Below are 12209 nucleotides of genomic sequence, written 5' to 3'. Positions count from 1 at the left end.
ACTCCTGACAGGTCTTTCCAGTGTCTGGTTATGATGTTTCTGGATGCTGAGAGTAGATGGATTATGAGTTCTTTGTGTTGTAGGTGGGCATTATTGTCTTGGAAGATGTTTAGTAAAATCAATTCTGGGGTGATTTCTAACACTTGCTCGGTTATTTTACATATTTTTCGTGTGGTTGTTGTCCAGAATGTTTGGATTTTGGGGCATTCCCACCACATGTGGAAGTATCTGCCTGTGGAGGTGCACCCTCTCCAGCATTTTGGTGAGGTTCCTGGGCGTATTAGCGCTAATTTTCTAGGCGTTAGATACCATCTGTAGGTTCTCAGCTGTATCTGACCAGAAGTCCAGAGGAGTGGTGGAAATTTTAGCAAGTAGGCAGGCAGCACAGACTTGCAACAGGGAAGAGCACTTGCAATGTCTCACATTTGAGGTTGTAACATGGTGTTTGCAATTACTTCATTAATAACATAGTATTTAGTCTTGCTTATGATGTCATTTTGTGGGAAGAGGCATAGCAAATGCCATTTAAAGCTGACTGTGCTTTTTGTATTCCTGGACAACTCAAATGTGTACAAGTCTGTAGCATGTTGGGTGATACAAGCTAGAGGAAGGGAGGCCTGAGGCTTTGGCATTTTAATAGCTTTTTAAAAAATTAATAATTACACTTGAAGTCATTTCTGGAAGGAGAACTATGCACAACCTTCACTCCCAGCATTTCACAGTTAGCTCAGATCTTAATTTATTGGAATACGTAGTACATGATCACTTATTAACTCTATTATGTGGGTACTCTCAGGGGAGGGTTGATGTTGTCTCTATATCTGGTTAGTTTCATGCTGGTTTTTATCCAGATTTGCTTATGCCAACAAGATAAAGACTTGTGTTTGTTGCTATTACATTATTTGATAGTGTTAATGTATCAGTTTGTATTTTTGTTTGTTTACCATCTTAGGCTTCTAGATTGATCACATAAAAATTCTACAAATAAAGAAATCATATATCAAAACGGAGTTTGACAGAGTTTCTTTTTGCAGTTTAAAATAGGCTATCATTGTGAAAGCTTTTATAGGAAAACGGGGCAATTGAGGCTCATATGTGCAGGATGGGCTTCTCTTCAATATTTTCTAAATGCAGACCAGATATTGTTGAAGTAAGTTCCATGGGTTGCATTTAGAGGATTTCATGGGCTGGAACCAGAGAAAACCACAAGTTGTCTCCACCCAGTTTGGGGGAATCCCCCTCAGCCCCCTGAACCACAGTATTCAGGAGGTCCTCTTGATCCTCAGAGGAACTGAAGAGAAGGGGGCAGGGAAGTAAATTACTGCTCCAAAGAAAGATGTGCTTTTGTTACAGAGCCTAATTAAGATGGAAGCTTGCTGTTTATTTGTGTTGATTGCATCCTGAATGAAGTGTGAAAGAAAATGTGTTTGGTAGGGGAGGAATTGAGGTTATCAGGAGCTGCTACTACATATTTTCCCTCCTTTTCCTTTCTCTGTGTAATTTTTTGAAAACCACATTCACTTTCCACCTCCTCTCTGAAATACTTACAGCAAAAAAAGAAAAAAAGCAGGTGAGACAATGGTGGTATTTTTGTATCCTTTTATCACACCATGACATAGTCAGGAAGGTTTTGTGTGTGATGCAAAGAGCTGGAACAGCCAAGATCAAGGAGGCACAAAAGCTTGGCTAGATTACAAAGCAGGATCCTGGAAGCATTCTTCCTTCCAACAAAGTGTTTTCTTTTGCACATGCAAGGGAAAGCAGGAGGCCAGGATCTATGGTTCTTTTGGAAGATGCCTAGTGGGGAGGAAACTGGCAAGCTGTTGCTCAGATTCCTTGGTCTTACTCCATTCATTTAGCTGGCAAATTGTCACATGAACAAAAAGAAAAACCTGGTAAACCTGAACACTCTCTGCTTGGCACGCCTCCAATTTGAAGGACACATACTGAGTTTGTGTGTGCAGAGCCAGTGTGGTGTAATGATTAGGGTGTTGGACTAGGACCTGGGAGACCAGGGCACAGATCCTTACAACAACTGGAGGACTACACATTCTCCATGTGTGCCCTAGTTACTTCCAAGCTAGGTTGCTGGAATGTTGTCTGTATGGGGCTGCATTGAAGGACATGCTGGACACTCTAGTTAGTCCAAAATGCAGCCACCAGATCTGGGACCTGAACACCAGCTCACACCAACCCGAATTTACAGGATCATCATGGATTGTCTATTCCAGTGGTAGTCAACCTTTCTATACCTACCGCCCACTAATGCATCTTTCTTGATGGTAAAATTTCCTTACCTCCCACCAGTGCTCGATGGAAGGACGATTCAGCTTGTGCCGTAGAACCCCCTACCGCCCACCTAGAATCCTGAAACGCCTGTTATTGGGCGGTAGAGACCAGGTTGACAACCCCTGGGCTATTCATTTCTAGGCTCAATTGAAAGTGCTTGTTTTAACCATTAAGGCTCAGATAGCTTTGGACCTGCTGCGACATGAGCTGCCCCTCAGTTAAGTTCATCATCATTGACCCCGTTTCCTAAAGTGAAATTAGACAGGTGGATTCAAATTCACAATTATGGATTACCCTCCCACTGGAAATCTATCAGGTACATTTTCACCTAGCTGCTGAAGATCATTTAATTTCAGCATGCTTTTAGCAATTATGAATATTTTGTCTTGTGAATCTTGTTTCACTGAATATTCGTTCAACTCTTGCAAGCTGTACTGTGTACTTCTTAATAATAAAACAAGGTTGTATTATTTATTACTGGCTGCCCTGTACTCCCACTGGGAGGAGGAGGTGTGTGATATAACTATGTGGAAATAAAATACTAAGTAAATAAACAGACAGAAGTGATATTATTGTGAAATGGCTTTATGTTTTCTTTAATTCTCATAATAAAACCAGCACCACTTTATTCTGAATGACTATACAGGAAATAAATTGTTTGTATTTATGATTCTATGATTCTGTTCTATGGTTTATTCCAGTTCAACAACATTCCCCATTTGAGGCTTATCGGAAAACCTCAAATCCCTCCACCTTCTTTGCTGCAGCCAGACTTTCTGCTATGCTGAATGGAAGTGAAGAAGTCTATGCAAACCGCATGGTGGTGGATCAGGCAAGTCTGAGAAACATGGACTCTGCTGACTTCTTGCAAAAGTGCACAATAACATCCAGACCCAGGGGCTGGAGGAACTCTGCAATTGCCTTTATTGTTTTCCTTCCTTCCTTCCTTCCTTCCTTCCTTCCTTCCTTCCTTCTTTCCTTCCTTCTTTCTTTCTTATTGTATTTCAGTTTTCTAGGGGTGTGTGAAATTAACAGTCTGATCTTAGTTGTGGTCCTAAAAAAAACCCAATGGTAACGATGAAGATGATTATTAGCAAAACTTCCTTTTCTCTGCATTACTGGGATTTCTATTCTATTTCTTTCTGCTTCTGTTGGTCGCAGATGGTATTTAATAGCATCTTAATGTCTGATCATCCGATTATTGTATTTTTTGGGGAAATGAATAGGTTTTCCTCGTGCTTATTAAACATAAGTATAACAAAATAAGAAAGCTACAGGGAGATTGTTCTTCAAATGGCCTCTGTTTGGGTTGCTTCCAGTCTATCAGTATTTTTGGATAGGATTCAGTCACGTACTGGCAAATTCAGGATGCACAATTAAAGTTGATTTGGTGCCGTTGAGCAACAGACCTGCTCTCTCTCTCTCTCTCTCCCCACCCCAATACCGGACTTCTAGCAATAAGTAAAATGACAGGAAAATGCACTGCAAATGGTTGCTTGATACAAGGCCATGTAACCTCCCCACAAACAAATCAGGATAAATGTTCAATAAACAGGTAATCTGGAAGCAATCTTAGAACACATCCTAGGTTGTGTTCCTCTAGCCAGTTTTGTATTTGGAATGAGAGGGCCTCATACTAGTTTTTACAGATTGGATTCAACTTCATTTCATTTCGTTTTGCATCTTTTGAATATCACCTAACTCGTTTGGATTTCTCTCTTTAGATGGAAGACATGGGCGTCAAATACATGAAGGTAGGCCAGTCTGCTCCTGAAATGTACAGAGACCGCGCAGACTCGAATGAAGATCCAGAAGCATCAGCAAATAGCGGGGACAGCAGAAATTCCTCCCCCATCATTCAGTCTAATTTGGATGCAGCAGGTCCAAACTTGTCGCTCAAGAAGACACATGCATTTAGCAATCAACGGAATCAACGCTATTCCATCATTAAAAAAAGGAGGTGTGAAATTAATTTTAGCAGTGTTGTTTCAAAAAGAACCCTCCATATAAACATGTCTTGCTCAAAAAACAGAGAGAAAAATGAATGCCAAAAAATTGTCTCCTGAGGAAATAAAAAGATAGCCATAGGCTGCAATGCTAACTATGTTGACTCAGAAATAAATTCCACTGAATGCAAATGGGGTTATGATTCCAACCTAAGGCTATCTGCAAGCCCCCCTTTCCTATCCTATCCAATCCAATCCAATCCAATCCAATCCAATCCATAGTCTTCTCTTGGATTTGTGAAATGTCGCCCTTCATTCTTGTATTTTTCTGCACCTTGGTTTTCTGGATGGAAATCAGCTGATTGTCAGGACTGCACATGGCTCTCTGCAATAATTGATTACCAGCTAATCATCATTGCTTCCAGAGAGCCCTTCATGGTACTTTAATAAAGCCCCCCCTGTTTTGATTTCAAACCCTGTGAGATAAATTGGATCACCCGACAGATAGGTGTCCCTCCTGTTGAATATGGCCTACAGCGGGTGGGGGAGATCTGATCCACTACAACTTCAGATCCAGATCCCCACACCTTGCTTAGCACATGCCTCTAATTTCTTAGATATTTGAGCCATGCAGAAGTATTTGGAAAGTGGCTGTGATACCGATCATAGATAGTGTCTGTAACACCCTCTGCTTAATGTTGAATATCTGGCTTAAGTTGCATTTGTAATTTGTGGCCTCTCTCTCTCTCCCCCCCTCTGTCTCTCTCTCTGTGTGTATGCTTAGTTCTAGTCTTGATGACTTGGATGTAGACAATGGAGATGAAAGAATTTCTAACCGATCCCATAACTGCTACCCTTCAATGTCCTTCAACTCTTCTGCAGCTTTGGCCAATAGGGATGGGTTAGGTTCTTCAGAGACAACAACAGAACTGGATTTTAACATGAGCAGGGCTGAATCCCTTCCTTTGTCCAGCAATCTGCAGTCAAAGGTATTTGTTTGTTTTCCTACAAAGTTAGTAACTCATCTTTTCTATTTCCAGTTAGCCAAATCAATTACATTTAGACGGGGTACCATTTTTCTTTACACTCATTATTAAATATTATTATTATGGGGTTGGCTGTAGCCTTTAATTGATGCGAGATCGTATTTCCCAAAATTTGCCATGCCATCTTTTCAGCAATAGACAAGAGTCTAGAGCAGGGGTCTGCAACCTTTAAGACAAAAAGAGCCACTTGGACCCGTTTCCGAAGAGGAAAAAAAACTGGGAGCCGCAAAACCATTGCGGCCCACAAAAATATAAACACCCAGAAGCTCATAGCACAATTTAGACAGGTAATGAAGAGCAGGTAATGAAAGCAAAATGGCAAAATATCACGAAACGCTCCCCCCCCAGCCAAACAACAAGCACTGTATTAAAGGAACCGTCCGAACACCTGATGCTGCAGGGGCAAATCTAGAAGGGGAAATCCAACCCCTCAGAATACTTCCGCCCCATGAACAGCACAAATGCAACCCTAAAAGTTTAGCAAACTTACGCAAAAGCACACAGCATGCACACTGCCCCAATCACTATTGGTCAGCAGAGGGGCTGGGCAAGGTAGCTGAGAGGGGCTGAAGCAGGGGGCTGATCACGTCCCCCCTACAGGCGCGGGAAAACATTCCTTCAGAATGGATAAAACCCTTCTTTCAGTCCATGGGACTCCCGCTTCTAGGGGGGGCAGGGGTCTTCTAGGGGGGTCGCTGCCCCCCCTGCCCCCCCGTTGGTACGCCCATGCTCGGGCCCCTTTCACCACGCTGTTTAAGGGAAGTCTCCTGCGCACCCCCGAAACAGAGCCCGGGACCGGTCGTCCCCTGAGCTTTTTTCCGCACCCATCTCATCCCGTTGGGCCCCCTTAGCTGAACAGCCAGGCTTCCTTTTCCTTCCCAGACTGCCACGTGTCCTGGAGCCGGGCCCTTCCACTTTTTAAAAAGAGGGCTTCCCCGCCGCCCCTGGCCCAGCCCGCAGCTGCCTCTTTACCTCGACGAGTCGGCACGCCTCGTCGAATCACAGCAGCCAGCAGCTCCACCAGCAGCAGCCAAACACAAGCGCTGGGACAGGCGCTAAGGAGGGAAGCTGCTGCGGTCTGCTGCTGCGCCTGCGCTGGCACGAAACAAGGCACGCATGAGCAGCACAGCTGCCGGCAAGGTAGAGAAGTGGGTGGGCACAGGCGGGCCAGCAGCGCGGCGCAGTGCCCCCTACATTTCGGCGCTAAATGCACCGGCCCTGCCCGGAGCCGCAGCAAAGGTGCAAAAGAGCCGCATGCGGCTCCGGAGCCGCGGGTTGCAGACCCCCGGTCTAGAGGAAAGGAATTGCATGTAAGTGCCTTTACTTACAGTGGCCATGAATGAAATAATTGGATTGTGCATTCATTTAGCTTAGCAAATGTTAATTGAAAAACATCAACACCTACCTAGCAGTTGGAAAAGGATGAGGAAATCTGGACTTATGCTGCTGCTGTTGTTGTTGTTGTCGAAGATCAGTTTTCTAAAACATTGGGTGTATTTTAGGAATCGTTACTGTCCGGAATTCGGTCTCGTTCATATTCCTATACGTCACCCAAAGTCTTATTAGGGAAATCACACTGTGCACGGGACTTCACAGTAGGCGATGCAAATGACGGTAAGCATTAGCCCTGTTTTCACTTGTCATGTTTCCCCTCCCCTATTCCCTGCAGAAGGATGAAGTTGGTGTCCTTTATTCAGCCCAAGTCTAAACTTCCTTTAGATCTTTAGGAATGCAGATTTAGGTCCACTTGCTTAAAACTTGGGGTGATTAGAAAAATCCTGCTGCTTAATGCAGTCAGGGAGAAAGGTTCCTTCTGAGTGACCCTTCAGCCCTCTGTATCTGGACCCTGAGACTCTCCCCAGGCTCCAGTCCATCCCTAGCCCCTTCCCTCCCCCTAAGCCCACACCTGTCACTGTCAGCCAAAAAAATGTCACATTTATTTATTTCACAAAGTTTATATACCAAATGAGTGCATACTGTTGCTATTGACTTCCAGAGAGAGAGAGAGAGAGAGAGAGAGAGAGAGAGAATGAATATTTGCTAGACCCCCCCCCCCCCCCCGTAATTGAAAAACAATAATTGGAAGTCTTGGCCTGAGGAAAATGAGTGAATATTGTGATATAACTGCTTTAAACTTATTATTGTTTTGTAGAACAACGTGCATTCAGCTTGCCTGAACAGTCAAGAGAGAAAAGGTATGGACTTTTAAAGGGCACATTTAAGAATAAATAGTTAATCTGGTTATTAGCAACCAACTGCAACTGTTTTACTTTACCAACTGCAACTGCATCAACCAACTGCAACTGTTTTACTTTACAACTAGATTTATTACATCATAAAACCACCCCAGTGCCAACCTGATCAGTATTTGTTGGTGATAGCTATATAAAGTACCACACCTAATTTATGTAAAATTATGGTTCTGTATTCAGATTTAGGAAATATATTTATTCTCTTCTTGTCTCCAATAACACAGTCACGGTGTATTAATTAGACACCTGATTTCAAGAAATCATGCATAGCATAATGAAAGATTTCCTGGTGTATTTTTAGGATTCCGGAAGAAGAGTGGGAAAAGTATATAATACCTACAAAATCAGAATCTGAAAAATATAAAGTCAGCCGTACTTTTAGCTTTCTGATGAATAGAATGGCCAGTACACGAAATAAATCCAAGGTAATTCAATATGATGTGTGCAAGATGACAGTTTTTTTTTTAAAATCTTACGAATGCTGAATAGATTTTGAAATGAGAACTGCCTCTAAATGTTAGCAGATGTAACCCTGTAAACACGTATTTTCCCTGGGAAATGAGACATTTCTGCATTTGATGCAGAGGGTTGCCTTGTGTGGTTTTTATTATGTTAGTAACATTAAAAATAGTGTTCCCCACATGCAATCTGAAGCCATACAATCTTCTTCACTAACTCAAGACTACCCTCTTATTCTGCTACATGTCTCATTTCTTGCCTTAACTGGAGACAAAGACAGAAAAGGACAGGGTTTGATACAAGTAGTAACAATAATAGAATTTGTACAGCTCCACAAAACATCGCTCCCATTTTGACTTTTTTCTTTTTTTTGCATGAAAGTAGCACTTTTGGGGAAAGTATTTTCTGCCATCTCCCAGTGATGGAAATGCTCATCCCCTCACCCCTGAGCCTGTTCAGTGTGGTGTAGTGGTTAAGAGTGGTAGACTTGTAATCTGGTGAACCGGGTTGGCATCTCCACTCTTCCACATGCAGCTGCTGGGTGACCTTGGGCTAATCACACTTCTTTGAAGTCTCTCAGCCCCACTCACCTCACTGAGTGTTTGTTGTGGGTTGAGGAAGGGAAAGGAGAATGTTAGCCGCTTTGAGACTCCTTTGGGTAGTGATAAAGCGGGATATCAAATCCAAACTCCTCCTCCTCTTCTTCTTATTCTTTGGTCCCATTGTTCTTATAATTATTGTGTTTTCTCTGAATCTTCCTATTTCTGGGGCTAATCCCATGGGGGATCCTAGCCAATCAGGTATTACATAATAAATAGGATGACATCACGGTTCTACACAGGCAAATTTGTCTAATGAGTTGGCATTTCTGGAAGTAAATGAAGCAGCCTTCAGCAAGCATCATTGCAACTATAATGGGTGTTCAGTCAAGGTTTAGAAGGAGTGAGACCTGCAAAGTCCCCATAAAGCAGGAGGGGTGCAAGGAATGTCTGTTAAATGGAAGCATGTGTTTGGAACATTGTATTTGGAATGTACTCCCTTTATGCACATCGTCCGACTGAATGATGACAAGAGATCTGCATTTGTTGAATTGTTGTTATTGTTGATGCTTTCTTGTGCAAAATTAACAAAATGAATGTATATAAAAGATGGAAGAGTGGGGAGATTTTATAAGATCCATTTAATTTCCCCGCTTCTTAAGAATAAGGCAGTAAGTGACTAGGGAAGGATAAAACTGCTGCTGGGTTTTAATAAAACTGGAATATTTCAAAAGCTAATGAACTTCTTTTAATTCTTTTGTTTTTCATTCGGCTCATCAAGGCCAAAAATAAAGATGCCAAAGAGAAGGAGAAGCTTAACAGGCACCAGTTTGTTTCTGGGACTTTTGGTGGGGTGATGCCATGCTTCTCATGTGAGAAAGCACTTTTGGGGAAAGAGGCACTGCAGTGTTTATGTAAGTACCTACGTTTTATGCTGAAGACCTTTGACACCCACAGATTCCCCCATGTTCTATAACTCTGATTGAAAATAGCCTCAATAGTATCATAGGGTTCTTATACCTCACAACGGCACTTGTGTAGATTGCATCAACATTCCTAGAATCATAGGGTTGTACCAAATCGTGTTGCTAGGCTGATGGTAAGGCTTCCATCAACAGAACGAGAAGGGAAACAATTTTCGGAGATTCTCCCCCAGCAGCCTTCCCAATCTGTTCCAGATGTTTAGCCCCCACCGCAAAATATGTTCGAGGTGTTTTAAGGTGGTTGCAGGGGAGGAGGAATTGCTGAAGAATGCTTCCTCCCTGTTCCATAGAATCCTAGAGTTGGAAGAGACCACAAGGGCCATCCAGTCCAACCCCCCTGCCAAGCAGGAAACACCATCAAAGCATTCCTGACAGATGGCTGTCAAGCCTCTGCTTAAAGACCTCCAAAGAAGGAGACTCCACCACACTCCTTGGTAGCAAATTCCACTGCCGAACGGCTCTCACTGTCAGGAAGTTCTTCCTAATGTTTAGGTGGAATCTTCTTTCTTGTAGTTTGAATCCATTGCTCCGTGTCCGCTTCTCTGGAGCAGCAGAAAACAACCTTTCACCCTCCTCTATATGACATCCTTTTATATATTTGAACATGGCTATCATATCACCCCTTAACCTTCTCTTCTCCAGGCTAAACATACCCAGCTTCCAACATGGATGGAAGCCTTGCTTCCAGCTGAGCAACACCATCAGACACAACCCCGCATAATCATATAATAGGGAGGGACCTCAAAAGTTATCTAGCCCAAATTGGGTTCATGAGAGGTGCCACCCAGCCTCTGTTTAAAAATCTCTTAACAAATGATAGCCCACCACCTTGCAAGGGAGCTTGGAATGTTCTCCCTAGCAGGGCCTGCCTGGTGGTGGCGTTAATATCCTTTTCATTGAGACCTACCTCTTCTGCCAGCATTCGATGGAATTTTATAGAATCTGGTGTGCTGGATAGCCTGGTCCATATACTGGTGACGCTTTGCTGCAGTTATTAATGTATTTTTTGATATTATTGTTTCTAGTTAATTTACTGTTGACTGTTATTGGGTTTTTTTAATCTTTTGTACATTTTATATTAGTTTGTGAGACACCTAGAGAGGTGACTGGTAGGTCAAGTTAATAATAATGCTCCCATGTTGTGCTCAGAAATGGACCACTGTTTCCATATGTGATCGATACAGACATGAATTTAAAGAGAAGGTCTGCTGCTATCCCATCAAATTGGGACCCATGGGACAAAATGCACATGATGGCCTGAAGATCAAGAAACACATTTTTTCAAGTAATGTGGGGGTTCTCTCCTCCCCATATCTCCTGGGTAACATTTAGTTAAAGAAAATGAGGGATGTGACCTCAACTTACTCAGTGCTTCCTCACTTCTGTTCCACTTCATTAGCTAATGTTTGCAGGAGACAGGGAAGCACTGTGTGTGGTGACATTCCAACATGTATCTGCCTCAATTAAGTGTTACTGGGGAGAAGCGGGAAAGAGAGTCTCTTGGCGGTGCACCCGCTTATTCTACGCAATGGGTGCTGCTTTGGCCTTGTCTGCAAAATACTATTTCAGTGTAAGATGGAATATGTGTTGCACCTTTTGCTTGAGCAGCTGACTTTTTGCTGGCCCCTTTTGAAGAAAGCTACCAATCATCACAGGGACGCGGGTGGCGCTGTGGGTTAAACCACAGAGCCTAGGGCTTGTTGATCAGAAGGTCAGCCATTTGAATCCCCGCAACGGGGTGAGCTCCTGTTGCTTGGTCCCAGCTCCTGCCAACCTAGCAGTTCAAAAGCACGTCAAAGTACAAGTAGATAAATAGGTACCACTCCGGCGGGAAGGTAAATGGCGTTTCCGTGCGCTGCTCTGGTTCGCCAGAAGTGGTTCAGTCATGCTGGCCACATGACCCAGAAGCTGTACGTCAACTCCCTTGGCCAGTAAAGTGAGATGAGCGCCGCTACCTCAGAGTCGTCCGCGACTACTGGACCTGATGGTCAGGGGTCCCTTTGCCTTTACCTTTACCAATCATCACAGCAGGGGAACAGATTGTTTCCTGGATTAGATTATCTAGAAATAAACCTTTTAATGTTGGGATGATAAGTCATAAACTTTACATTTTGAGAGGTTTTTCTTTCTCTCTTGTAGATTGCAATGCACTTGTGCATAAAAATTGTAGAGAAAGTGCTCCTGGGTGTCCAAAAGTAAGTTTTGAAAGGGTTTGGAGATATCACTGCTTGTTGTTTGATTGCCTTATTTAAATTCCCTCCTTACTGTGTTCTTCTGTAGCCTAATTTTGTGTCATTTTGCTTCATGTAATCCATGGGGTGATGAAGAGTTGAATCTCAAAATGACGTTTCATATGCTACTTCATAATAGATAAATAACCAACGAAGGAATAATTTATTTGAATATGCCATATTCATCGGTAGAAAAACCAAGGCATTCTTGGGGTAATAGAAAAGGTCTAAAAATAGTGGGACAACTTAAATTTAGCATTTTCCTATAGCCTCTTGTTTCTACTTATTTGGCAGAAACTAGTTGTTTAGGCACTGAAGGCTGTGTAATTTCACGAGGTCTGTTTCAACTCCCCTCACCTTTCCCTGCCTTTCCTCACACTGATTTGTGCTTCCTATATTTCTTACTATCTTGTTGTTGTTGTTGTTGTTGTTAGATCTTGGGAAGAGGTGTGGATTAAGGTGGC

At 42.9% G+C, this 12209-nt stretch overlaps 1 protein-coding gene across 10 annotated transcripts in view; it reads left to right on the top strand.

Annotated features, from left to right (window-relative positions):
* Nucleotides 1–12209, top strand: part of ARHGEF28 (Rho guanine nucleotide exchange factor 28) — a 132810-nt gene that overhangs the window by 65646 nt on the left and 54955 nt on the right. For all 10 annotated transcript variants that reach the window (XM_033163723.1, XM_033163727.1, XM_033163728.1 and 7 more), the window contains 8 exons: nucleotides 2991–3121; nucleotides 4014–4249; nucleotides 5020–5224; nucleotides 6784–6895; nucleotides 7434–7476; nucleotides 7835–7958; nucleotides 9313–9445; nucleotides 11654–11709. In XM_033163723.1, coding sequence (XP_033019614.1) covers nucleotides 2991–3121; nucleotides 4014–4249; nucleotides 5020–5224; nucleotides 6784–6895; nucleotides 7434–7476; nucleotides 7835–7958; nucleotides 9313–9445; nucleotides 11654–11709 — 1040 coding nt within the window. The remainder of the gene's footprint in view (nucleotides 1–2990; nucleotides 3122–4013; nucleotides 4250–5019; nucleotides 5225–6783; nucleotides 6896–7433; nucleotides 7477–7834; nucleotides 7959–9312; nucleotides 9446–11653; nucleotides 11710–12209) is intronic.

The sequence above is a fragment of the Lacerta agilis genome, chromosome 11, assembly GCF_009819535.1.
Source record: "Lacerta agilis isolate rLacAgi1 chromosome 11, rLacAgi1.pri, whole genome shotgun sequence".
Lineage (NCBI taxonomy): Eukaryota > Metazoa > Chordata > Lepidosauria > Squamata > Lacertidae > Lacerta > Lacerta agilis.
Note: the sequence above shows the minus strand (reverse complement) of the source record. Positions and strands in the feature narration are given on the sequence as shown.